General features: G+C 46.4%; 1 protein-coding gene across 7 annotated transcripts in view; it reads right to left on the minus strand.

Annotated features, from left to right (window-relative positions):
* ZC3H18 (zinc finger CCCH-type containing 18) overlaps nt 1–26,264 on the minus strand; it is a 49,329-nt gene that overhangs the window by 14,403 nt on the left and 8,662 nt on the right. For 4 of the 7 annotated variants that reach the window (XM_074839691.1, XM_074839688.1, XM_074839687.1 and 1 more), the window contains exons 3-12: nt 25,336–25,940; nt 21,947–22,031; nt 18,993–19,141; nt 18,584–18,676; nt 17,828–17,985; nt 16,206–16,238; nt 14,475–14,601; nt 12,501–12,799; nt 1,226–1,426; nt 78–203 (exon numbers count right to left, since the gene is read on the minus strand). In XM_074839691.1, the coding sequence (XP_074695792.1) occupies nt 78–203; nt 1,226–1,426; nt 12,501–12,799; nt 14,475–14,601; nt 16,206–16,238; nt 17,828–17,985; nt 18,584–18,676; nt 18,993–19,141; nt 21,947–22,031; nt 25,336–25,926 (1,862 nt within the window). In that variant the 5' untranslated portion in view covers nt 25,927–25,940. The remainder of the gene's footprint in view (nt 1–77; nt 204–1,225; nt 1,427–12,500; nt 12,800–14,474; nt 14,602–16,205; nt 16,239–17,827; nt 17,986–18,583; nt 18,677–18,992; nt 19,142–21,946; nt 22,032–25,335; nt 25,941–26,264) is intronic. The other 3 variants (XM_074839689.1, XM_074839692.1, XM_074839690.1) reach the window with 3 other exon arrangements.

Below are 26,264 nucleotides of genomic sequence, written 5' to 3' on the forward strand. Positions count from 1 at the left end.
AAGTAGCAGCAAAAATAGCTGTCAGCAAGTGTTTGGAAAACAGTACACCATTACTTTCAAATCCAAGGAGCCATTACCTGGACCTGCTGCCTGAGAAAGAGCTGTGTCTTGAAGAGCGACTAGAGTAAGAGCTGTAAGAAGATGATCTGGAACGAGATCGCGAGGAACCTGAACCAGAATAGGTGGATGAACGAGAAGAGGACCTGAAAGAAAAGTATTAAAATTCAGCACCTCTCAAGAAGCCCTTCTTTCCCTTACACTCTTCCCAAATTCTCAAACACTACTCCAAAAATCACCTGCCTTCTCCTTGGTGGTCTGCCAGGACTACAGCCTCTCCTCAGCCCCTGCTTTTCCTTTAGAGAGGATCCCGTTGTTGCAACCCCCTTTGCGCCCTTGAATAGGCCTCCCCTCCTTCAGCTAATGACTTTCCAGCCCATTTTGAGAACTCCTTCCACACAATTTTACGCCTTTTCACCAGACAATCCCCTGTGAGGTTGGGTCACACAGGTATGAGAAAACAGAAAAATCTCAGGTGCAGTGATCCCAGCAAGAAAAGCTATCTACTTCAGGAGGACTTTGGTTTTTAGATCCATATCTTCAATTCAGCATGTTCCTCATTCCTCTCTGATACTTCTCCCCCCTCTTTTTAGGAGCTTCAAAAGTTCAAGCACTTAAAGTAAATGGATCCAGCTTATGCCTCAACTCTCCTGGATTCAGGGTGCTTCCTTCAGAAATGTGGTTTTTATCTTGCACCCGTTGGTTTGAGCTCCACCGCAGCTCTATAAGGCTCTGTCAAGCCTCCACAACTCCCGTTTTTTCCCCAGTAGCATCAGCATGCTCTTCCTGGAGTGGGCTCACCTCATCCCCCCAGCACACCTGAAGTGAAAAGACTCCAATTTTTACAGCTCCCAGCTCTTTCTGCTCCTATTAAGGTCAGTTTTCATCTAGGTGAGCTATTAATCATCTGGACTGCTTCCAAGTCTAATTTCCCTGAAGAGGGACTTTTCCAAGGACCTGTCTTTTCTTAGTCTTCAACAGATCACATCACAGCACCCAGTTACGTGCCCCCTTTGGCTTCCATCTCTCTACCTATATATGCCAGTGGCTATAGCTGTTACTGAGCCACAAGCCTCAAACTGCTTTCCCAAACACCTCAACATCTTTCGCTGACAAGAGCCACGTCCCATTCCCTGACACACTAACCAGGCTCTTTGCCTTCACTCACCTCGAGGAACCAGAAGCAGACGCTGAAGAAGCGGAGGTTTTTCGGCGCCTGCGCGCACGGCTGGGAGAGACAGAGACACCGAGCTTCTTTTTGGGGGACTTGGATCGGCGCCAGGGGTCCTTCCATTCATCTGCTCTCTTCGACTGAGTGGTGGTAATTGTGGTTGCCTCCTTCTCCTTCTTTGGTGGCTCAGGCTGGCGGCTGGAAAACAGAGGAGTTGAGTAGCTGGGACTTTTTTAAATAGCAAAGGCCAGGAAGAAATCTTAGAAGTTCACCTTTCATACCAGTACTAGCTCTTAACCTCCACTGTAGGATATTCAGCATCATTGTGGGGTGATAAAGTGTTAGAACAGCTATAACTTTGTAAATCAGTGACTGCAAGCCCATCAAAACAGCAGTACCTGCAAGTTTGGTGAATTACTTTGTCCCACTGACCAAGCGGTGACCTGCTAGTCGAATCAGCTTCGGCTTCTGCCCTCCAAGGATCGGAAACAAGCACATGCAAGAGGGAAGGGAAGGAGAAGCTGGGTTCTTCCTATGCCTGTGCCAAGTAGCTAGAGCTGGAGCAACCCCAACCTGGTCGGCAGAGACCCCAGTGCAATGAAAACACTAAACAGAGCTAGAGTAAGGACGGACTTTGAGCGTGCCTCTGAAACGCCGCCTCGATACAGCAAACTGGTGGAAACAACCAGCAGGCACCAGGAGATTCAGCCTGAATTACTGTCCTACAGCGCCCTTATCAGAACATCACGTGGGACTGTGTCACAAGCCTTACCACCGCCAAGACACACTGTTCTGCTTTTACCCTTACAAAGGGGATGGTTACCTCATCAGCTGAGCATAAAGCAGTTCATAACAGCTGTTTTATCACCGTATTATTCTCTAGGTGCTTATAAACACCATCAAACATTTGCTCTCCTGTTGTTGATAACCACGAAGATGTGAGGAGTCAGGCTAGATACCCTCCATCTCCTCCCTTCCCTTTTAAGGGCTCTACTTGCGTTTCCCCTTTTTCTTTGGTTCTCTGGGCTTCTCTTCTCCTCTACAACCCTCTGAAAATAATTTAGGGCTAACTTTCCAGCATCTGCACCAGATAGTTCCTTAAGTACTCCAGGCTGAGTTTCTTCAGGCCTAGACTTTATTGCTTCTCTTATCTATGGGTGATTTAACTTGGGATTTTTCCTCACCTTTACTCTAACCTGCACATGACGGTTCAATTACTGGCTCATAACCTTCTCCCTTCGGATTGTAGGCAAAGTTTGTGCTTGCTTAAAGGTTTATGAAGTTTGTTGCACTCAAATTACCAGTACAATGATGCCTTTATTCCTTTTCTCAAAATAATAAACCTTCTCGTTCTGAGAATTTGGGGGAGGAAAAGCACCTTCCATCACTGGGTTCAGCCAGTACCACCCCATTAGTCACACAACTGAAGCAACCACTCCCCATGCAACTTCCTCTACCTTTTGAGATAAAAAAGCAACCTCCAAGTTTTCTAATAATTCTACAGACTGTGTTTCTTGCCACAACACTTTTTCAACAGACAAGAGGATAATTAAAGCTCTTTGTTAGCAGCTTGTTCTACCCTTTGAAGGCTTCACTAGTCACTAACCAGTCTCATCTCTCCTCCTTGCCTGGCAGTATTAAAACACAGTCAATACTCCTACAGCCTCTCACCTCCTCCCCAACTCCAGAGCTTGTATACGCTGACTTTAAAGTCCAGTGCAACATCCTACTCTTTCCTTATTTTTGCTGATCGAACCACAGCGATTTTACAATCCCACATGTCCCACATCTATCTTGGTATATACAGAATTTTATGGGAGGAGAAACTCTTCTTTCACGTTCACCTCTCCCACAAATCTCATTCCAGTTTCAGAAGAGGACGCTTATGTATTAGCACACAGAACTGCTGACTGCCTAGTAAGAGAGTCCCAAGCATGATTATGGCTCAGCATTATTCACCAGCACCTTCATTTAGCATCATCACCCTTTCCAGCGCTGCTCTGACATATGCTGTTTAACCCAGCACATGTTATCTGCAGTGGGTTGGTCTAGTCTTCTGTATTAGTCACAACTATATCTGGAGGAAGACCATGACTCTGAATATGGGGTTGAGATAGACTGGACTTATTATTTATACTCTCTTAACACTAAATAGTCATAGCCGGGATCGAGCTCTCGTTCCAGCAGATGTAGTACAAACTTATTTTGAAGGCATCTTGACCTCTGGAGTATCTTCAAAGCAACTAAGCGCAAAGCAGGAAGAAAAAGAAGGTTGGAAACAGCCTACAGAGCTTGCTTTGAGCAGCAGACTGAAGAGCAGCAGAAAGGAGGAGAACAACACCGTGTGAGGATGCTCATGAATAACGCTAGGCTACACCTCGCTCTGATGTCCCTTCCCGAGGAACTGCAGTCTGCATGCTTTGGGAGATGCAGGGGGAATATTTTGCTGGCCCAGAGGCAGTTCCACCTCAAGACCTGGATAAAGAAGCTTTTCACTGCAGCGTCCAAGGCAACAAATATGAAAGCCAACAACTAATGAAGGACCTTGCCCCTCCCCAGGCTCAACTCTCCCCTGCAACAGTTTTCAGAAAAGTGCCCTACAGAATTTATTCTTTCTCTCAAAAACACAACTTGCCCACATTCACGTCCAACAGCAGCACATCCTGGGAGCTGGACCTCAGCTCCAACCCCACATGGAGTTCAGCGTAAGTTGTTCCCACAACTCGGGCGCGAGCTCGGAGCAAAGCTGACTACGAAAGCAAATCTCATTACTCGCACCTATTACCTGGTTAGATGCAATTCTCTCTTGATGAAGTCACTTTCTGGAGGAAAGGTTTTTCCCCAGGAAAACCACAACAGAAAACTCATTTCTGGATATGCTTTGGCTTTTTGACTCAGCAGTAAATATGTAACCGTACAACAGCCAAGAAAGAAAGATGATGCTCGTGTCAGGACATTTTCAAAGTCTTTCCTCAAGAGCTACCTGCGTGCCCAACATGTAGCATCACCAAATAAACTTGTTCAACTTAATATGAGGGACTGGTATCTGATGCCACTTGGCTTGACTCCTCCAGTGGAATTCAGGAGTCAGAACTGAAAGTAAGCCAGAACAACTGCCAAAATCCTCACTGTCTGCCTTAGACTAACATCTCAATTACAGCCCCTACAAGTTTCACCAAAGAGACTATCAGAGGCTAGCAGCCCGTGAAACAGTCGGCGTTTCAATCAAATTTACTCTTGCATAGTGATGGCGCCCAGTTGCTGGGATGGAAGCGGAGGAAGCCGTAAGGCTCACAGAGGAAAGCCTGCTGAGGAGAGGCAGCAGGCAACCGGCCTGTGGCTCCCAGCCCAGAGCTACGCCGGATACAGCATTTGATCCTGAGGAGGGGGAGGCTTTCTCTTCACCTTCACACTTACAACGGGGTGATTTTTCTTGTCTCATGTCAGATCTAGTGCTTGTTGGAGCTCTCCATGGGCCAACTCAACTCCTTCTTTCAGTAGGAAGAGGAAGAAAATAGAAGTAGTTTGCTGTTGGGTCAAGCAAGTCCAACCAGCCCATGGCAGGGTTTGAAGAACCACGGGAGCTGACCCACAGTGAAGTGAGGAGGGAAGGAGAGCAGCAGCCTGGCTGCTTTGGGGTGGCTGAACACTGAAATCAGCTCACGGCACTTTATACGAGTCCATCCTTAGCCCAGCACAGTGACCCAGGCTGGTGCAGTCCACGGACTCGATGGTCCCAAGGGTCTTTTCCAACCTGAATGATTCTGTGATTCTGAAGGTTTATAAGTAGTAGTGAGTCCTGGTCTCCTTTTTCACCAAATTCCAATGTAGGAAACGTTGCAAATACGTGAGAATTGAGTCCCTAATTAGGTAAACCTATGCCACGAGGCTTAAAAAAAAAAAAAATAATTTACACAGGGAGTAAGAGACTGACAAGACAGACTGATCAAAAGCAGCTTAATTTCCTTCCAGAGCCCCGAGGAGCAGCATCCTGCGTCACCAGGGCATGAGCAAGGTCTGCAGAGCTTAGCTATTTCCGAAGCCCATTTTAACCTTAAAATAACTAAATGCTTTATTTTCCAGAACGAACACGTTAATGCATATTTGGCTGGAATTTAATTACAGCAATCAAGCGGAGAACTGAAGCTGAACGTGGCTTTGGCAATGAGAGGAGGAACAAAGGCAGCTCCAGCTGGCAATGCAAACCACAGCGCAGGTCAGCCAGCTCCCAACCGCACGCGCTCCGGCTCCCAAATAAACCCTGTTTGAAGCACGTCACTGAATTCAACAAGAATTTGGAGGGGGAAAAGCGGAGCTGCGCGGCTCAAATCTTCCTCCTCATGTATTATGCAAATGACACCGAAGAATTTCTAATCTTAGAGGGGAAAATAAGCTTTGCCAGGGAAAGCACTTCCTTCCTTCCCCCTCCCTGTGGGACACGGCTCCCACAGGTAACGCAAACCTTATCACCCACAGTCACCGGTGACGTCAGCCTGGCTCCAGGGCTACTGTTTTGGCCGGCAGTTACAGCTCAATTTTCTGAAAGAGGAAAGTCCACCGATGATTTAAAAGCCTTTTCGTTTCTTGCAGGAAAGCAAGCATTGCGTCAGCAGCCCCGGCATGAGTTTTCCTTCGGTGTCAGTGGAATTTTCCAGAGGAAGCGGACTCGAGGAACGACTGGAGCCATGTGCCAAGGCAGTCGTGAAGGGACCTGCAATTGCTGCAATATTAACTCCAGTGGCGTGCGTGCACGTTGGAAGATTTTTCCCATCTCGGCACAATGAAGTCACTTGTGTGGCTGGAAAGGGACAACAGCTCCTGAAAGACACCTATGTGCAGCTGTGACGGGAAATGCTGAACCTTGGAGCTGGTGCTAATTGATCTTGGTGAAATATTAGCAAAGGATATGCTTTTCTCAAGATGTTTCGATCTAAAGCAGAGTTATCAGTTGTTTAAAAAAAAAAAGATTTCTTCAAAGCCTGATGGGGAGAGGCTTTGAAATTAAATAGTGGAGATACAATCTGAACCTACAGTATGAAATCATCACAGCAGGTAGATAAACATATCTGAGATGTGATCAACCCTAAGGGCTGAGCATTTGACGCCTTGAGAGCCTCCTTTAAATGAGAGGTACCCGCGTGCAGCGATTCTACCCCAGTCTTTGCAATGTTTTAATAAAATCCAGTGTGGGAGATCTCTCCAGTAATTCCATCTTTGAGATGTCAGAGAAAAACACATTCCTTGAGATCCACATCTGAGCCACTTGATGCCCTTCATCTTGATTTACAGTTATGAAACCCTTCTTCTACTGTGGAAGCAGCGGCAGAATCTTGAGAACCATGAAGACTAACAAAAACTCCAAAGAACAGAAATGCTTTGTGGAAAACTTTGTAAAGTTTTGCTGATTTGGTTCACGGAGAGATTTTATTATCACCGATTTCCCAAATGAACTGGGAGCATAAATGAAAGTGAAGTTGTCTAACCAGGTTCCATTGCTCCGGCTGGAAGCCGTGCCACAAAAAAAATGGGGATGTAAACAAGTTGTTATAATGTTTATCACCGCTGTGTTACCATACAGGGCGCTCGACTACGAGTCTGAAGAACCGCAGAGCGGCACAGGGCATGTTCCGTATGTGGGGAGAAGGGAAATCCTCTTCTGAGCAGTGCTGCATGGCAGAGCTGGTGTGTGCAGGAGGAACGGAGGTCCAGCTCCAGCTGCAGCCTGACAAACCTTGTTCCAGCTTTGGAAACCCAACGGCCTGGGGCCATTTGCTTCTCTTAACTCCCTGCTCTCCAAGAAGCCAGCCAGGGAAGGTGCAGACACCTGGAGAGCAAATCTACACCTCCTGACAGAGGGTGCTTTTCCCCCTCAGTAACTCCTCATGGGTGTAAGACTAATTCAGAGCGCCCCAGGATCTTACCGATGCCTGACTCGAAACCAGGAAGAACACACAGTTGTCTATCCTGCCTGCTCTTCCTCCTGTGGCAGGACAAACAAGAACAAATGAAGGATTTCTTTTAAGAAACAGCTGATATTTCCACAGGGAAAACTAAGAGGAGATAAAATCCACCAGCCTACCACATCATCTTCATGCGACAGGATGAGATGCTGTTACTAAGCCCACCAAAACACCTATTTGGGCAACAGCTGCTTTCGTACGGAGCCTCTACACTCAAAAAATAGGGAGCAGATCCAGCCGGCAGCATGGGGAGACCACCAGAAGCTGTCAGGAAAGATGACGAAGACCCAGGAACATTCAGAATTACAGATTCTTCCGAAAAACGAGTTCAGTTGGTTTGTGATCACACACAATCATGAATCACTCCATTTGCATTCCCTTACTTTTGCCACTCCTTTATCTAATCAACCTCATTCCAACACTTTCTAACTTGCAAGCCCTGGGTAACCGGCATTCATTGATTTTAGACTCCAGGTTATCCTGTTCATTAACGTGCTCACCCCAGAGATTAACAATGACCTATTACAAAGTCAATTTGAATCAGCTTGAAAAAAAATAGCACAAGGGTGAGCTCTGCCAAGGGAACATATAACCCTTTGTCCCAGGGTCTGCAGCATTATATAGCAACTCAAAAATCTAGGGCTACTGCCACCTCACAGAAGGTGGAAAACAGCACAACGCTCCTTGCTGGAAGGTTTTACAAAGGATTTTTTGTGATTTGCTACAGAATAGCTGCCCTTTCTGACATTGCTTTACATTTTCCAGCGTCCCGACTTGCAGGTGTTATTTTTATTTTTTAATGGCTGCATAAGTGCACTCCATCGATAGCCTTTAGCCCAGCTGAAAAAAACTTCCTCCCCAAAAACTGTTGTGTGTGCGATAATCACAGGATGGTTCACCAGGACACTGCTCCTTCCTGGCAGCTTTGGAGCTGCTGTCACCTCCTGTCCGGACTCTGGGACATCTCTAAGGACAACAGCCGCCACCTCCTCATCCCACAGATTTTGGGGTCCATACCACAGGCTGTGACCAAACCTGTCTGTGTGGAAATAGCTTTTAGGTCAGACTTCAGGACAAACTTCCTCGAGAACTGGAGGTGACAAATTTCTCATTTTGCCATGCTGCTTCTCACTGGGGCCCACAGCATCGCCCACAGAGGAAACCCAGGCGGGAAAGAAACCAACGCCCACCTCATGGACCTGCAACACAGGATTGCCTCCTCCTCCTCTTCCTCCTCGCTTGGTGAACAACCACCTAGTGCTACCCCAGCCAACAGGGCAGCGACACTGAGCCTGCTGCCCTCACCAGTGGGTCCAACTCCTCAATGTCCCTCAGTGCTTTGGAAATACAACCGCTAACAGCTCCCATGACACTAACCGCGTTGCTCAATATGCTCCTGAAACAATCAGATTTGCTCAGATGATGGTGGGATAAAGACCTGTGCAACAATAGAAGGATTAAAGCAAATGACTATTTCTGCATGCAGGGCCTTCGCTCGCAGCTAAAGGCCAGCAGCCCAGGCAAGAACATCTTGCACTGCTCTAAGTCTCCTCAAATAAAATATTTCATGCCACTTTACACCTGAAATGCTTTGCACAAGAGTGAGCTAGACTGGCAAGATAGAGATATAAAGCAGAAATTTTGTACTCAGCAAAATCAGTCACAGCCTGGGGCATTAGAACTCGTTCTGGAGATGGGGAGCACGAGGACAGACAAGCCAAGTTATCCCTCTAATTGATCATAAAGTGTCCTGGCTTGTTTAAGTGTTCGATGCCTGAGGAGGGAGGAGGAGGAGGGGGAGGAACAATTTTACTAGCATTGCAATCTCCGATTATAAACTTCTTGGAGTGCTCATCTTAAGCTTGGGAAAAAAAAACAACCCAAAGCATAAAGCAGCAACTGCACGCTCCTTCCAAAAAAGCCCAACCCACAGGTGACAATGCTACGTGAAGTCCAAACATGGCAGCCTCTTTTAAAAGGTTCAAGGAGAAACATTTGCCACCGAGTCCATTAGGGTTTACAGTCTTTGTTTGTTGTTAAATTCTAATCCTCCTCATCTGTAGCAAGCAGTGATGCCAGGAATTCCTCTGGCTTGTCTGTTAGGAGCCGTAACTACTCTGCTGTTGTTTAGAGATCAGATTAAACCTTCCTGTTTCAATATAATGGAAAGGGAATTTGCTTTCATGTTCCTGGCTGTTTGCTTTGAGTTTTCTTTCATCCCTTTCAACTCCACACTCTATGTCACAGGTTTTCCTTCCTCCAGCCTCTACTTGAGGGAGCTCGTATGCCGATGGACAGTCTGGCATCTACCTGTGATTACAGACATCCTCAGCTCTGTTTTGGCACAGCTCGCTGCTGGTTGCACCACCTCTGCGGAGTAGTTTTCCAATCTCCCCAGCTCATTAGGAAGGGAAGAGCAGGGCCGCGTGGGCTCCGGCTGGAAGCGGCACTGCCTTTGGTGCAGGAATGTTAACGGGCAGCTGCCTGCAGCCTGGCGCAAACCAGCCCCCATCACCGCATGACACCTGGAAAGGCCGGACTTGCCAAAAGCTGGGATCTAGCGATTAGGGAAAGCCCGGAGTCTATAAATAGACCCACAGGTGAGCACTACGCCACTATTGTGCATCCTACTGCCCAGGAAGCACTAAGCAATCACAAACATTTTACACATTAAACAAACTCAGGAGCTGTTTAATCCCGAGGTGCCAAACCTCCACAGCACGGCAGGAAGGTATTTGGAGAAAAGGTGAGACGGCTCGACCTGCTGCACTGCCATGAGGAAGTTTGGAGCCTGTCAAAAAGGTTACGTGGGACAAAACGGCACTGCCCGGAGCCAAGTCACAGCGTGAGCGTGACAGAGGCTTCTGGGGAATGTAGCGTCGGCAAACACAAACGGCTGAATGAGGGATGTCTTCTCCAAGGGGAAAAAAAAAAAAAAAAAATCGAATTATGCTTTCACTTTGTTAAGAAGCTTTTTCAAAACTTATTTCCGTGGTTTTATTTTCTCTGCAAACACCCATACACCTGTAAAGGCTGTAGAAAGGGTGCTCGTGTTGACATGGGTTTCAACAGTGGGAACCGAAGTCCCAGTAAGAGTTCTTGGAGAGCCACCTTCAACAACACAGGGCTTTCAGGTTTACTGGTCAGTACTCTCAGTAATTCCACTCCCTAAGAGAAGATACCGTGTGTAGGTGCTGAGCTAAGATTTTTTTTTTGGGGAGATTTAAAAGCTTTCCACTCAGCACTAGCTCCCTGTTCAACACAAAAATTACAAACATTTCTTGCGACCAGCTTTTAAAGCCCCGCACAAACGAGGCCAAAAGCAAACCCTGCTTGTGCCCCTCTCTCCCAGCTCTCAGTGCTTGCGTTATGGGACAAGGCTGAGCACACCTCCAATAGTAGATTCTCTATGAACCACTTCTAGAAAGAATAGTGGACTTTAAAAAAGGAAAGAGGCGTATCAAAGACTATTTTTAATTTACCAAGCCTGTTTTGGAGATCCAAGAGGCACCCACAGCTCCTTTAAGCGGTGTTTATGTCAGAGAGGGGCACAGGAGGGAAGCAGGGAACTTGTATCCACAAAGCAGAACATCACAAACACCGTAAATCCCATCTCTGGGCTCACACAGATGGTTACACGGGGCAAGATGGATTTAAGATTGGTGAATACAGCCACTGCTCCTACCCAGTAAACCTTGGGCAGCTCCAATAGCGAAAGCTCTCCCACAAAGCCATGCCCACCCGCGTCAGGGGAAGGAGCAAGCAGCAGCCTCAGCCTTGCGTGCAGTGATCCCGGTGACTGTTAATGACTAACAGCCTGAGCTGTCAATCAGCTGACATCACTTTCATCATCCTCGTCATCTTCATCACATGGTTCTGGAGAGCAAGATCGCTTCCATCGCTAACCCAACATGAGCACAAACCAACAGCAAATGTGGTAATTAAGGTGCACAAATTATGGTTGTAAGTGAAGATTATAATTAAACATAGCGTATAATTAAATGTATTCCTATAACCACTCTGACACTGCTACTGCACTGAAGCGCTCACAAGGCACCTTCAAACTGTTCTGAAACTGTGACTTCCTCTTGGAAAAAAGGCTCATCATCAAAAATCAGCTTTCCTTTCAGTAATACAAATAAAAATTCTGGGTCAGACTCAAGACTAAACCCTGCTCCCACCTGAAACCACACAATTCTACGTGGCTCCTCGTTCCAGGCCTTCTTAGCCCTGTTCTTCATTAAAATACACTTTTCCTCATGTTCATGATGTTTTACACCTTCCTCTAGCAGTCAAGACACGCCACAGACATCAGGCAGAAGGAGAAGCTCCACTATGTTTTGGGAAACACAGCTTCCCTGCACCCCCCTCTTTGCCCCACCACCCATGTAGACACACTTGTGTGTCCACAGGTTCCTCAACACACTGTCAGAAGACTCCATCTGCCACTAGTTGCCAAGACATGACACTGCTTTCCTGGAGATGCCCTTCAGCAGGAAATTTGATACTCTTCTCCAATTCTGAACCAAAAGACATTGTGACATTAGAACTTCCTATAAGTTCTATATTCAGCTGTGGCATTTATACAGTGCTTTACAAATATGCCTAATACACAGTATGCTGGTAAGCCACAGTACTTAAATAACTGACAGAAAACCAAAATAGGATTCACTTTTGAAATTCCTAGACTTTTCATCTGTCTGGTTCAGTTTTCTTTCACACAGGTCAGAAGCAGGATTTTCAGAAAAAACAGGCAGAAGGAAGAAACCTGATTCCACACCACAATTCCACCATAACGCCTAGCAGAGACTCACTTCAAGGCACACAATCCCTTTACCTTTTCTAGAATCTTTTAGGAGTTTCACTTAATAAATCTCCAGGTACTTTTGCTAGCCACAAACTCCCAAACCAGCCCCGATCCTTGTTCAAAGGACATTTGTCAAGGCCTCAAAGGGAGTCGCCACCATCTGCAGGACTCTCTCCACACTGGGGACTCAACCAGCCGCCCGAGACTTACTCTAGCCTCAAGGGAACAGGGACAAGCTGAACATCTCCACACCCACAGGAGAGATGCTCTCCCCTTTTCAGAGTCAGGCTATGCACACTCGGTTCTTACTGATGTTTTAGCTCCACTTAGTGGCCAGCCAAGCTCATCTAAAGCGCTGCCTTCCCCTTGACACCACCGCTTTGCTCAAGACTTGTGGACAATGGGGATCATCTTCTCCACTCCCACCAGCGTGAGCCTGGTTTGGGACTCACAGCTAAAACAACATCAACTAAAACGTCGAGTCTGGATTCCAGAAAACGCTTACCTCGGTAGCAGCGGGGACCGAGGCTTTGGTTTTTCTTTCTCCTTTTCGCGTTCCCTGTCCCTGTCCCGGTCTCGGTCCCTGTCCCGGTCCCTGTGCTGCCTGTCTTTTTCATCTCTCTTCACGCGTTCTCTCTCGCGTTCCCACTCTTCTTTCCGCCGCTGGCGCTCCTTGTCACGCTCCCGTTCCCTTTCTCGTTCTCGCTCCCGCTGGCGCCGCTCTCGCTCCCGTTCTCGCTCCCTCTCGCGCTCCCTTTCTCGTTGTCTGTTCTCTCTTTCCCTTTCCCGTTCTCGCTCTCTTTCCTTTAAAAAGAAAAGAGAAATCATGGTCACTCTGGGGTAACATCTCCTAACAAAGCAGGCAGCAAGGTTTCAAAGTCTTGGACCGCGAGCAATTACGTGCACCCTCCCATGTTAGAGCCAAGTATTGAGATAAATAATCTGGAACTTGCTGGTCATCACTGTTTGCTGAGAAGGCAGAAAGTCGTAAGGAAAAAAACACTGCATCATATTCATCACAGTTATAATTTTCAAAGGCAACAGTCAAAAGATTAATTTGGCTTATTATGTTTATTAAATAAACATATTGATGTTTAGAAGTATTTACTCTCATTGCTAATCATGTTTCTAACAAGCTAATTAACTTTACAAACAAGCACTATGAAAAAAATTGATGGTGCGTCGTACGCAACAACAGCAAGGACAGGCTCCTGTTTGTGCTCTGCTTCTGTAGAACAGCGTGGTCTTACAGCAAAAGGAAAGCAACTTTTTAAAGGATGTGATGAATATCACTCAAAAGCTCCCCACTGAGCAGGATTTATTATTTTTGCTGCTACTCTCGAGGCACAACAGTTTGCATGAGGGCAAAAGGAAGCGGAGGGAAAGGGTTCAGTTTTGGGCCCCTCAGTCCAAAAAGGCCATTGAATGACTCGAGCGTGTCCAGAGAAGGGCAACGGAGCTGGTGCAGGGTCTGGAGCACAGGTGTGATGGGGAGCGGCTGAGGGAACTGGGGGGGTTTAGTCTGGAGAAGAGGAGGCTGAGGGGAGACCTCATGGCCCTCTACAACTCACTGACAGGAGGGTGCAGAGAGGGGGGATGAGTCTCTTGAGCCAAGGAACCAGCGCCAGGACAAGAGGGAATGGCCTCAAGCTGCGCCAGGGCAGGGTCAGACTGGCTCTTAGGAAGGATTTCTTTGCAGAAGGGGTTGTTGGGCGTTGGAATGGGCTGCCCAGGGCAGGGGGGGAGTCCCCATCCCTGAAGGGGTTGAAGAGTCGGGTTGACCTAGCGCTGAGGGGTCTGGTGGAGCTGAGAACAGTCAGTGTGAGGTTAATGGTTGGACTAGGTGATCTTCAAGGTCTTTTCCAACCTAGATGATTCTGTGATTCTGTGGTTCACAGCCTTATTTTCACTGAGCTCTGCACCTTACAGCAGTGCAACGCCGAGCAGCTGCATCTGGGATTTCAGCAGCTTGCTGGGTGCTTTCCTCGTCTGACTCAATCAAGTAATGTGCAACTCCACCAGTGGTGGACAGTCACGCCAGAGCCTCCGTCTGTACACAAAGCACGCCTGTCCAAATCTAATCCTTTCCGTCTGTCCCAATAACTAACAAGCAAACCAATCCTCAGTCGGTTTATTTCCTGGAAACTCCCTCGCCTCTCCAACATTTCCACGAAGGGCTGCAGATGCGGCCGTAAGCACCACGCAACTGCCTGGTACGCAGAGGAGCGGCCAGCGCACAGACAGAGGAACCACCTTCCCATCTGGGACACGCTTTTGCCTTCATCGCACTGCAACAGAACAGCCTCCTGCATCTAGAGCGTGTTCTGCACGCTAATTAAGTCTAGATTTAACTATCTGTAAGATTAAGCATCTTGAATGTACGTGAAAAATCCCATTTCAACCACCGCACTGGAAATGTGACAATCACCAGAAGTACCCGGAAGAAAGTGGAAAGGAAAAGCGCGGAAAGGGGTATTACCTTACTTACTCTGTAGTTACGGTATGGATCTGGGTCTGTATACTGAACCCTGAAATTCTCATACTGCCCACCACGCCAGAACCGTTCTATTTCATAGTCATAATAGGGATCTGTATAGGGATCAAGCCTACAATGAAAAACAGGGAAGGTTAGAAAGGGAAATATCACCTTGTTGCCATACAGAAACACTACGTATTCTAGGTCAGGTCTTAGTCACTGTGCACTGACAGAAAAATTAAAATGTTCCACAGAGTATGACCGTACAAAGTGGTTTATTTTCTACATACCCCAAACAGACAGAAACAGCCTTAAGTGAAGCTTATCAGAGAAAAGCACAAACCTTTCTTGATAAACACATGAAAAGAAACACTAGGAACCGAATTCAGCCTTCAAATCAATGTGGTAAAAATGCAGAAACACCAATTGCTTTTTATAGCCCCTTCCAATGTATGCAAATGTCACGGAGCATGTTTTGCCTCATTGATTTAGAGCTGGGTTTTCTGTCCATGCACACACAGCTCATCTCAAGCACCCTCACATCTGAAGTGGAAAGGGTGGGGAGCTCCCACTCCCCAGCCACCGGAGGTGATGGGTGCATCCCAGTGCCACGAGCCCAGGACACGGAGCTGTTGCTGAGCTTTCCCCTGGGAGAAGCTGTGCTTCAGGGGCAGGCCAGCAACACTCTGCCCCCACGCCTGGAGTTACTCCACGCGGTGAAGGGAACCACATCCACGGCTGATATTCTCCAGTGGAAAACAGGTAACGGCCCTCCAAGACACAAAGGAACCGGCAAGCACATGGCACACCCTGCTCAACTGCAAAACCACGATTACTTTTGAGGAGGAAAAGGATTTAAACCCCACCCTCCTTAGATCTGCAATGTTTCCTCCATTTGGTGATATTCTGTTAACATTATGTGATGTTTTTAATTCATATACTCCACAATATCCAATCCCTGCCAGCCACCTGGAGTGAAAATATCAGATCCCTTGTAAAGACGGGGAGGTGGGTACAGGAAACAAGAAACTTCCAGGGCCACAGAGGAGTCAGTGGCAGAACTAAGATTATAAAGCAAGTGCTCCCAACTTCCAGATTATCTGTAATGAGACTCTGACTTGTAAGTAAGAGGAATACAGGGCCAGCTTTTACATTTTACAAAGTGCCAAATTATCTAAAACAGGCTAAGATGTTGCTGCCCTGCAAGTCAAGTGGCTACCTGTCCTTCTTTCAGTGCTTTTACATGGTTAAAGATCTCTATTTTTGTCTGAAGCAATAAGCCATGGGAAAGAGTACCAGGAAATCTTGAATATGGATGCTTAATTCAGCAACAAACTCCCGATGCCAACCAGACAACAGTCTGGATTCAGCGACATCAGGTATTCAAAAGAGAGACAAAAAAAATCTCAAGCTACACCAAAAAAGGAAACGCTTTACTTTTGAACCCCGCCTCAAGTCCAAATCTCCCCATTCCCTTCCTATAACATTTGTAGACTTTTTATTCATTTAAACAAGCATCACTGCTGTGCATTTAGATAACTCAGTGCTTAAATCCTCAGGCGACTAGTTGGTATCACCCAAAAAATCAAATACATCCATTCAGTTAATAAACGGCCCACCACACCTGATGGGACAGCGGTCTGTGGCCTAGGAAGTTTTCAGAAGTGCAATAGAGAAAGGAAAAGGAATATTTTCTTACAGTTGCAACAGTACTGGAATCAAAGACCTGCTTACCCATAGTTAATGTTTTCTTTGATGTCCACCTCCCTATAGTTTTTCAAAAAAGAAAAAGGGATTCATGAACTATTTAGACATCTTCACATGTCACAAGACAGTCCTGAAAGCATTTATTAACATCCCAGCTGCACCACCAGCGGTTAGTTTGCTGCAAGGTGTCAATCTGTGTGTGTGTGTGAGAAAAAACACCATTTTCTAGCGTTTACAGCAGCAGCTTCATAACTTTTGCCTTTACACACAACGAAGATATTTTAATGCCACAGTCTGCTTATACATAAAGGCACTTGAATTTTCCAGAATTCCATTTGTTTGATTACTTCTGTTTAACACTGGCTACATGCAACACACGTTTTTCTTTTCTATATGAAAAAACAAAGTCCTGTACCTAACACAACAAGTCTTACATCAGTGAGGCAGTGGCATAAAACAACCAGAACGCTGATGCTCATATACAGTCATAAAATAAAGGTACTGTATAGTCAACCCACAGAGCACTGGTGACATGTCCCAGGTGCAACTGGAAGCCTTCTCCGAGGAACAGAAGACCAAGATACAGACCGATTTCTACCCAGGAAAAAAATTAATATGGGGCAACTGTTTTGTTTCAGGCTGCAGAACTGAGTACATAGCTTCTTTTTTAAAATGGGGAATGGAAGTGCACTCCAGAGGAAATCAAAGACTACTGAACAAAAACTTAACCTACTTCTTACTCCTTTTCAGAGGTTTTTTTGCAATTCATTCACTCTAAAATAGACAGAACCAAGCCTTGCAAACACTTTCTCTGTGAGTGGAAATAGTTCCATAACCTGTACGTGTAGGAAAAACAGCAGATGTAGGAGCAAGAGATTCACCTGTATTCCTGCAGAATACAAGCCTCTCAAAAAATTTTTTCCATTCTATTTCTTGGCTTGAAAACTACTAAGGAAGCTTCCCAGAGCTGACTGATTCATCCTTGCAACTTCTTCTGCCCGCTCTCAGTCATGACAGGAGTGCATCTGAGATCTCCAACATTTTATGTTTTACCTCCTTAAAAATCCAATCAGCTAAACACTTAAGTTTAGGGCACTTGGTTTGGCCCAGGCTACACCCTGGCCGCTAACAGGTTTGCTTTCTGACCAGTATCTTACTCAATGGTTTATCTGGGACTGGTCAAGGGGTTTGTTAATACAAGCTGCTGGGCCAATGCCTTTGCAAATAAACACTCAGCTGGTTGAGACAGTACAACCGCTGCCCTGAAGCTCCTGGACATCAAGCACACTCCAACTTGCAGCCCCAGCTTTAACATTTTAAAACTCTCATGGGTTGGAATAAGAAAAACAAGAGGAAAAAAAGTTGGAAGGATGCACTGGCGTGAGGTCGGCAATGCACAACTAGTTAGTGTCCTTAACGGACTAGCAGAAAGGTTTAAAGATGACTGTAAAGGAAGGTAGTGTTGAACCAGAGTGAGCAGAAGCAGCTCAAATTTTTAACTGGTGCACATACTGCTTAATAAGAGTTGTTTCCACTTCCTGAAGTGAGCATTCCTCCAATTTGGACGAACAAGCTAACTGAAGACTGCCATACTGCACTACGTTTCCCACCCATCTATTCCACGTAGCAAAACCAAGACTGCATCTTACGCTGGATCCCTGACGTCTCTGGTAATGCGGTAATTCCAGTCGCGGAAAAACTCGTTTTCTTTGTCAAATTCACGCTCGTCTTCTCCAATAGTCACAGTGAACCTCTTCTCCTCAAAGTCAGGCTCCTGTTCTTTTCTCATAGTTGCCTTTTTTAATACCTGCCATAACATAAAAACGTTGTAAAGAGAGAACATTTCTGAGGCACAGAGAAATTGCAGTATTAAAAATTCTTCACTTGGGAGAAACCTGCCCTTCAGCTAAATCACCCTTTTCTGCCCTAGTCTCATCAGTGTGTAGGACACTGGACTTTTCTCAACATAGAAAGTGTAATTCACTATTCCATCAGTCAGAACAGCAGCAGACAGGCAATGAAAGTTTCACACATGCTGACCCCATTTTATGCAATGATCAGACACACGGATCCTACACGTGCTAGAGACACAGGTACCAAAATAAGGGAAACTGGATCAGCTTAAAAAGTTTTGCTCTGGGGAGGGCTTGACTTCAGGGCCACAAACTCCCCCGACCTCATGTTAACAGAAAAAAAACAAACCTGGATGTCAGCTCCTCTTGACTGTATAACAACTGTGATATACAACAAGACACAGTTAATAGGTTAAAAGGCAAAAGGAAGGCTCCTTAGAAAGAACAAGACACTTCATGCTCCAAAAAGAGCTCTTCTAGCATCCTGCTCTCGATGAAACAGGCTGGTGGGTTGTGGAGACAGTCAGCACACGTCCTGAGGATGGCATTTACCTCTTTAGCATGCCGGAGGCCTCTCTCCCAGGCACTTTCTGTTGGAGGGTCTGGAGGGGGTGGAGGTAAGATTTCATCAACGACAGGCCCTCCCTGTTAGAAAGGTGAGAAGAGGAAGGAGACAGACACTTGACATTAGTTTTAAGCAGCAAACTCATGGTTGTAACCAGTCACCCCGGAGTACCTCCAGATACTCCAGAGATGTACCAGCAGGACATAATCTGGGACACACGTGGGAAATTATTCCCCTCTACTAGCAACTTTAAGACTATCTTTTAAAAATCACATATCCAACCGATGTATTGAATGTTGCTGGAGTATTAGCTCAAAGAAAAATCTTCACTTCTCCTAGAGCAGGAGACAAAAGCTATGTGCAGAAGCCGTAAGTTCACAGAAATGATGTCCGTACCCAAGGGTTGGCTGGCATCAGTGGGTGAGGGCCGATGGGAGGAGCGCCATTCGGGGAGAAGGGCTCAGGCTTGGAGATCAAGGAGTAGTTTCCTTTATCATTCACACCAGGGTGAATAAATCGACAGTTCATGCCCCAAGTACAGTGACCTGTGGAAATACAGTTGTGTTAGACCCCTGCATGCCTACAGCAAGCATTTGTTCAGCCCCAAAACTACTAAAACCCATCAAGGAATAATGCTGTTTGAGATATATGATTTTTCTTCTCTCCAACTTTTGTCAAGATTGACCTGTTTTCATACACACGGAAAGACACTTGCCACCCCCCACCTTCCCAGAGAGGACAAACAGATCCAGTCACAGGTGGATGAACGTACAAGAACCTTATTACGGTGGGGAGAAGGGAGGGTGGATGCATACACACCATTAAGCAAATGCAGTAATAAGCCTGTGAGCTCTTCAAGTCTTATTAATGACAAACACCTCAGGTTAAGAGCTCTACCTTTTACAGAAAAGTATGAATATAAACTGACAGCAAAGAAAGCATCACAGCGCATTCAAAACAAACAGCTCTCTGGTGAGGCACGAAGCACATCAAAGGTTTTCTCACCAACCAACTCCACAGGCTTGCCAGCACAAAGCAGGAAAGGAGACATCACTATGGAGGGCAGCAGATGAATCTGAAGCTGCTAATTAGCTTCAGGTACCATCCCCAAAGAGATGGCAACACTCAGGGGTGTCTAACAGGATACAAAGCTAATTCCCAACTTTAATTTAGCTTGCCTTAGAAACTAAACCCATTTTTTTTTTTCCTTCCGACAATTCACTCAACATCAGGCAACAGACATTTTGCAGATTTCCCAGCAGACACCTCCATCACAAAGTCACCACTAATTCTGTGCTAGCTTGGGCGTTAGCACGTTGACTTCAGAGGCAGTGGAGCAGTTAACAGTGCTGTGGCCCAGGGAGCAACCCCTGATCTTGGCTGGCAGGGCAACGTGTCCAAAATTCACACCACACCTGGGCCCCTGGAAATGCTCCTTGTCCGTCCCAGGTTAACCACGAGCTGGTGCGTTCTCGGTCAGAGGTAACACGGGATGCTTTTGTACTGTTAAACATAACAAGAGCACAAATCCCTTCGCACAGCGGCTCAGGGAACGACGCATCCTTTTCGATGCCTGAGCACCGGGTGTAGGGGCTGCCAGACACCCACACAAACATGGAGGTGTCAAGAGGAGCGATTACCCTGACAAGAGGCCCTGCTACGTATCTCAGGGTGGCTACACATCAAGCTACTTCACTGGAAGGCTTTGCAAGCTAGTCATTCGTGCCACTGGACAGATGCAGCCACCTGAGCGCTCCTCAGACACAGCAAGGACAAAAATCTGAATGTCTTCGAGGTCCCACGTGAGCAGCACCTGGTCTCCCTGGTGGCAATAAAGCCTTTCGGGGGTAGCAGGAGCGAGTGTCAACGTTATCTGAACCCAGGCCAAACCAAAGAAAAACAACTGCGGCAGGAGATCTTGCAGTCTGAACTTTGACTCAGGCAAATATTTCCAGGCTGCGTGGAGGCGTATAGCACGCTGAGGATACAGGAACAAACACCTCTCCTTGCAGAGGGACTTCCCTGTTCCACCATCATCATCACCAACACGCTCGTGTGTCAGCACAGGCAGAAAATTTGATACCGGAAGACATTCAGGAAGCCAAATGCATAATATCTGATAGCCACGTCTCTGGAAAGCACCTAAGCAGCTCCCTACGTTGCATACGCCACTGACGCAAGGAATAAGAGACTCCACCCTGTTCTCCACCCTTTTAATTTCAGATTTTCATGAATTGTTTCAAGGGTGATTGTAAATAAAAGCAAGCAAATGAGCAAACATTAAGTGAGATGAAGCTCAAGGGAGTGGAAGGGGGCTATAATCAGTTTAAATAAGAAAACTTTTATAAAACCTACTCTCTACGCTAAAAAAAAAAGCAGGACAGTCTAAGATAGCTGTTGTGCAGTTGCACAAACTTTGGGGAATGTCTTATTAAGAAGAATTACCAAAAAAACCCAATTGGCTAGACTTAAAAGTTTCAAATCTTAGGTCTCATTTGCAGTAAGAAATACATTTTATGATTTCCTACTCCCATTCCTTCCAACTGAGGCTGACAATCCCCAATCATATTTCAGAAATCTGATACAGTGTGGAGAAATCTTCCAGCTTGAAGAAAAAGCTTCTATTGACATGAGGATTATTCCAGCGGACCATTTCCGCAGCCCAGTGGAAGTACTGGCCACCGGCACATCTCACCCTGTCCGGTCCCAATGTCACCCCTCAAGCACGTTGCCTTGCTGGGGGTTTCTGGGTTGCTTGTGAAAACAACTACACTTGAGGTGCCAACACCCGACACCACTGCGCAGGCAACGCAGGAGCCTGCTCCACAGACACGTTTGCAGGGGCTGCTGCGGCTCAGCGGATACCAACACCATGTCACATCAATATTTCTTATAGAGAAAGTATTTCTAGCCCTATTTTCAAGTTAAAAATCTCAGCAAATGCCTTTTAATAACTGGGGAAGCGAGATGGATATGGGATTGCAAGAAACAACTACATTTTGGCAAGGCATCAGCTTGATAAGAAATAACGAGTATTTGCCATTTTTGCTTTCTTCTAAGCAATAGTTGATTGTTAAATCAGCCCAAGCAGTTTTATTCCACACTGTTTTAAAAACACTAGCAAGTTTTCCTTCATTTGCTTCTACTGGGCTCACCACACTTCAGGCAAAGCAATTTTTGCATATTGGCTCTATGTAAATTCAGCATCTGGCCACCAAGGAACAGAAAGGTGATACTGAGGATGCCCGAGGCACAGTTTATCATGTAAACAGCAGCTTAACGGGTACAAAACCAAACAAGAAAAATTACAGCATCTTTGGCTTTCTTCCACCATTACAGCATGTCATTACCTTTCATGAAGAATCGGCAGGTGGGACGTGGCCTCACTTTTCTGTCACTGGGGTCTTTAACTTCTCCTTCTTCCAAGTCATCATCCTGGAACAGACAGACAAGCTGACATTTCACATGGTGCATTTTCCACAGCGACTTGACATTTCACAATATGGTCAAATATCAGTCACTGAAAACGCACCCTGGAGCAAAACGCAAGAGAAAAGTAATATAAAGTTACAATAAATACCCCGGAGCATCTTTGCAATGTGTTGCTACAAACAGGAAGATGCATCAACTTCAAGTGTTTCAAAGGTGACTGCAAAACCCTTCAGGTGTTTCGGACAGTTTGGTGCCACACCACAGATCAAGGTTTCAAGCTGCATCGTTTTACCTGATATATGCTTGAAGGCCCAAAATCAACAGTACAGTGGATTAAGCTCTTACACCTCCGCTGAATGAAGATGGCTGTGCACTTTTAGCTGGTAATATGTGCGAGGCAGAGGCAGCTTTGTGCTCTTTGGAGGCAAATGAGCTCAATCGTGTTACTTTTCCTTCCCGCAGGCTCACAGCGCCTCGCACACCAACAGCTACCGTGGCTCCACTGGCGTGGATAATACCACTACCCTTCAGAGCCCTTACACTGACCCGTCCCCTGCTCAGCACTCACGTCATCCCTGCTTAGCTCAAGTCAATTCCTTCTATTCATTGATTTAAAATACATAGCGGTATCCCTGCGTTAACGCAATAACCCAGCACAGACACTGCACACCTCTACATCAAGTTCTGAAGGATGACTGCTAAGACAATAACTAATTATAAAATGCTTCCCCACAATGCTGGGCAGCAATCTCGCACACAAGTGGGGTTTTTTTTCCTGAAAAGCCATACACATTTCTTCCAGTCCTCTATGGCAACAACTTGACACTTTCCCTTCTAGTCCTCAGCTCCACACAGGAGTTGTGAATCAGCTCTGAGAAAACTCTACATCATCCCCAGGCACAGCAGCCCCAGGAAGAAATTCTGGGAGATGAAGGTTGCTCTTCTCCAAAGAAGAACCACAGGGGATGAGCATGAAATAACAGTCATGAAACACCTCCAGAAGAAAGCTGCTGAAACTTTAAAGTACCAGCCTTTGCCTTTGTTCTCCAGGGATAAAAAAAAAAAACCTTCCCTGGCTTTATTAGACTGCATCTGAAAAGTCAAAAGGAGCTAAAAAGAGGTGGCGATGCAGAAGGCAAGGGCATAAGCAACCAGAGTTGTTAAGAGTTATCTGGCAAAGAAATGAGCTATTTATCCTGCAAGGCAGCCCTGGCCTTCCCTGGGTCTGCCTCCATTTCACCCCACAGAATTCAGCTTAGGAAACCCATCTGAAGAGGGAGCATTTGGTGGAGGTCTTCCCTTTGCGTGGCCATCGCAGCAACGCTGTGGCAGTGACAGCAGTTGTCTACATGGAAAAGATTAGGAAAGTTATGTACTTTGATCAATTCAGCAGCTGGAAAGGAGGAAAAACCATCGTTTGGCTGTAGCTAAACAAAGGATGTACGGAGAGATGGGTTAACAGCCTCTTCTGCTGCATTCCTCTGAGGGCAATACAGGGAGAGCTCTCCTGAACAAGAGCAGATTTTCAAGGCTACACATATATATTCAAATTAAAATTTGCGTTAATATTCTCCCCCCTCCAAAACAGAACTCTGAAAACAGAATAAAACGCTGAGATTTAACAGTTTCCCCCAAAGCTGGGGATGGCATTCAATGACGCGTGAATGGTATAACCAGCTCAACTCTGCTTCTTTCAAAAGAACTGTGTGAAGTCTTTGCAAATGCTGTACTTGAACAAAAGGGAAAGTATTTATTTCTGTGAGGTCTCCTTGGAATCAGGCAGCTGGGAACCCTGTTATGAGTTAATGTATGAAAACCAGAGTACAGATTCATCTTGTGCTTTGTAAGGAGAGCGCTCCCAAGAATGCCTTAGACTCTAAAGGAAAGCATTCATATTTTAATCAAGAAGCAGGCATGGAGTCAGGACTCCAGGAATTTTTTTTTTCTCCCCTGCCTGGACTCTCCCACAACATACTGAAATTCCTTCCAACTGAATCAGAAATACACGAAACTTTTGGGAAATACGCGTTTAACAAAATCACCTGCCGGCATGGGCACGAAGAAGAAAAATAACGTCACCTTTTTTGAAGCAACAGAACTTGTCAAAGCACCGTTAGAATAAAAAAATACACAATATACCACTCTTCAATAAAGAGGGAGGAGGATCTCTCCCAGCAAGGCTCTGAGAGCTTCCCGAGCATGTGGCCAGGTCAGCCACACAGCACCAGGGACTGGAAGGCAGCACCATCTCCCACGTCTGAACCCTCCCCTCCTCGGCTCGAAGCCCCACCAGTGACCCCATCCCCAGCCCAATGCTTCCTTGCCTGGTCACCAGGATGTTCTCACAACACTGCCCCAACCCAGTCTCGCTGTGCAGGAGCACTTTTAGCACGGACAGGGAGGAGCAGAGCCTGTCAGGTGCCATTTCTCTACATTTCACTCCTGCTATTTGGAATCAGGTAAGGTGTCCACCAGACCAGGAACCCACAGGAGGGTTTCTACTCTACTGCTAGAATCACTTTGTCCTGTTTTCTTCTGCCTGCAAGAGGGAAACTGGTATTAAGCTATATTAAATACAATTTCTGTACTGAGGTGCTTCCTACCTAAGACAAACATGGATAAACAGCGCTATTTGCCCTAATTACAAATGCAAACAAACCCAGTTTTTGATTTTTCTAAATAGCTGCGCTTGTTCTCAGCTGTGAATCAGTAGCTACTGGGACTGCGCATCCCTGAACACACCACCCAAACCACGTGCAGGGGCTGCCTGGTTAGAGACTTTCCGGAAAGCCCAGCACTTTCCGTTCCTCTTCCACGCACCCAGAGGCTGGTAGAGCCCAACAAACAGCTCAGGGCCATGGGCTTCCCACACACACCTGATGCCTCGAGCATGGCAGCCACTCTGCAGCACCAGCCTCTCAACCTAGACTGACGAGACAAACGCTTAATCCATCGCTAAGTAATTTGCTGTCAGCATCATTCAAAAGTCCTCTGAGAGTTAAGGCAGAATAGTTTCTTAAAGCACTGGAGCCCTTCCATACTCACTGGGAGCAAAGCTTATTTGTGACAATAATATTCTGACAATATTCAGCACAAAGAATGTGGCAGTAGATGTCCTCGCCACTGAGTTTAGGACCTGGTGCGTAGCATGGCCTTACCTCCAAAGGAAAAGTGCGTTACTTGCACACTGGGGACGCAGCTAACAGATATTCGTGTCAGAGAAGGATGGCACAGCAGTCTAAGAGCCAAACAGTTCTGAAACACCAGTCCCTGCAGGACTGCCCACCTCGGACCAGCTCGTACTTACATCAATTTCTCCATCATCAATTTCTCCATCGTCTTCTTCTTTCTTCTTCTCCTTGAGGGGATCCTGGCCATCCTTTTCATCGTCACTTTTACTGCTGGATTTTTTCTCATCTTCATGGGCATCATCTCCTTTCTCCTCTTCCTCATCATCCTCACCAGCAGCTTTCTCACCATCCTCCTCTGCAGCAGCAGCACTTGGTTCCTCAGGAACTTCCTCATCATAGTCCAACTCATGCTCATCTAGTTCACGGGTGACAGAGGACGCTTCATCACCAAGGTCATTTGTCCTGTCTTCCTCCTCTCCTTTGCGAGGCGGAGGGCTCTTCAGCTCCCCGCTCTGCTCATTGGTGTCAGACTCCTGAGACTTGGTTTCGCTTAAGCGGTCCTCTTCATCCGAGTGGTTCTCCTCTTCACCGTGACTCAGTCCTCTGGCTGCATCCTCCTCCTCCTCTCCCAGGACGCTGCCTTGCCCACCCTCTCCATCAAGTTCCCGGTCTGAACCGCTCTCCTTCAGGACTTCGTCATCGGAAAGCTGCTGGTCCTCTTCATCAGGAGAGCAGGGGTTTCGCTCAGGGCTGTCGGAAACGTCCATCAGTACCCAGTAGTCTGCAGAGGGTAAAAAACAACACTTGTTATGGGGAATCAAGACAGGTTCACCTTGCAGACTTTGTGCTCTTGTATTTTACCTCCTAAAGAAGAAAAGGTTGCTCGAATTCATGAACATCGTTTACCATAGTACCTTCAAAAAGAAAATACGGAGTTGAAACTGCATAAAGAACTGATTCCAATATTGCCCCAGACTAGGTAAGAGTGTGCTACCCTTCACACACAACGACGGAGCTCGGGGTTGGAATTTCATCTACAAGCTCTAACAGGTGAGGCTGCACAAGCACGCCCACCAAATCACCATTAGAAACCCCAAGGTAGCCC

The sequence above is a fragment of the Strix aluco genome, chromosome 14, assembly GCF_031877795.1.
Source record: "Strix aluco isolate bStrAlu1 chromosome 14, bStrAlu1.hap1, whole genome shotgun sequence".
Lineage (NCBI taxonomy): Eukaryota > Metazoa > Chordata > Aves > Strigiformes > Strigidae > Strix > Strix aluco.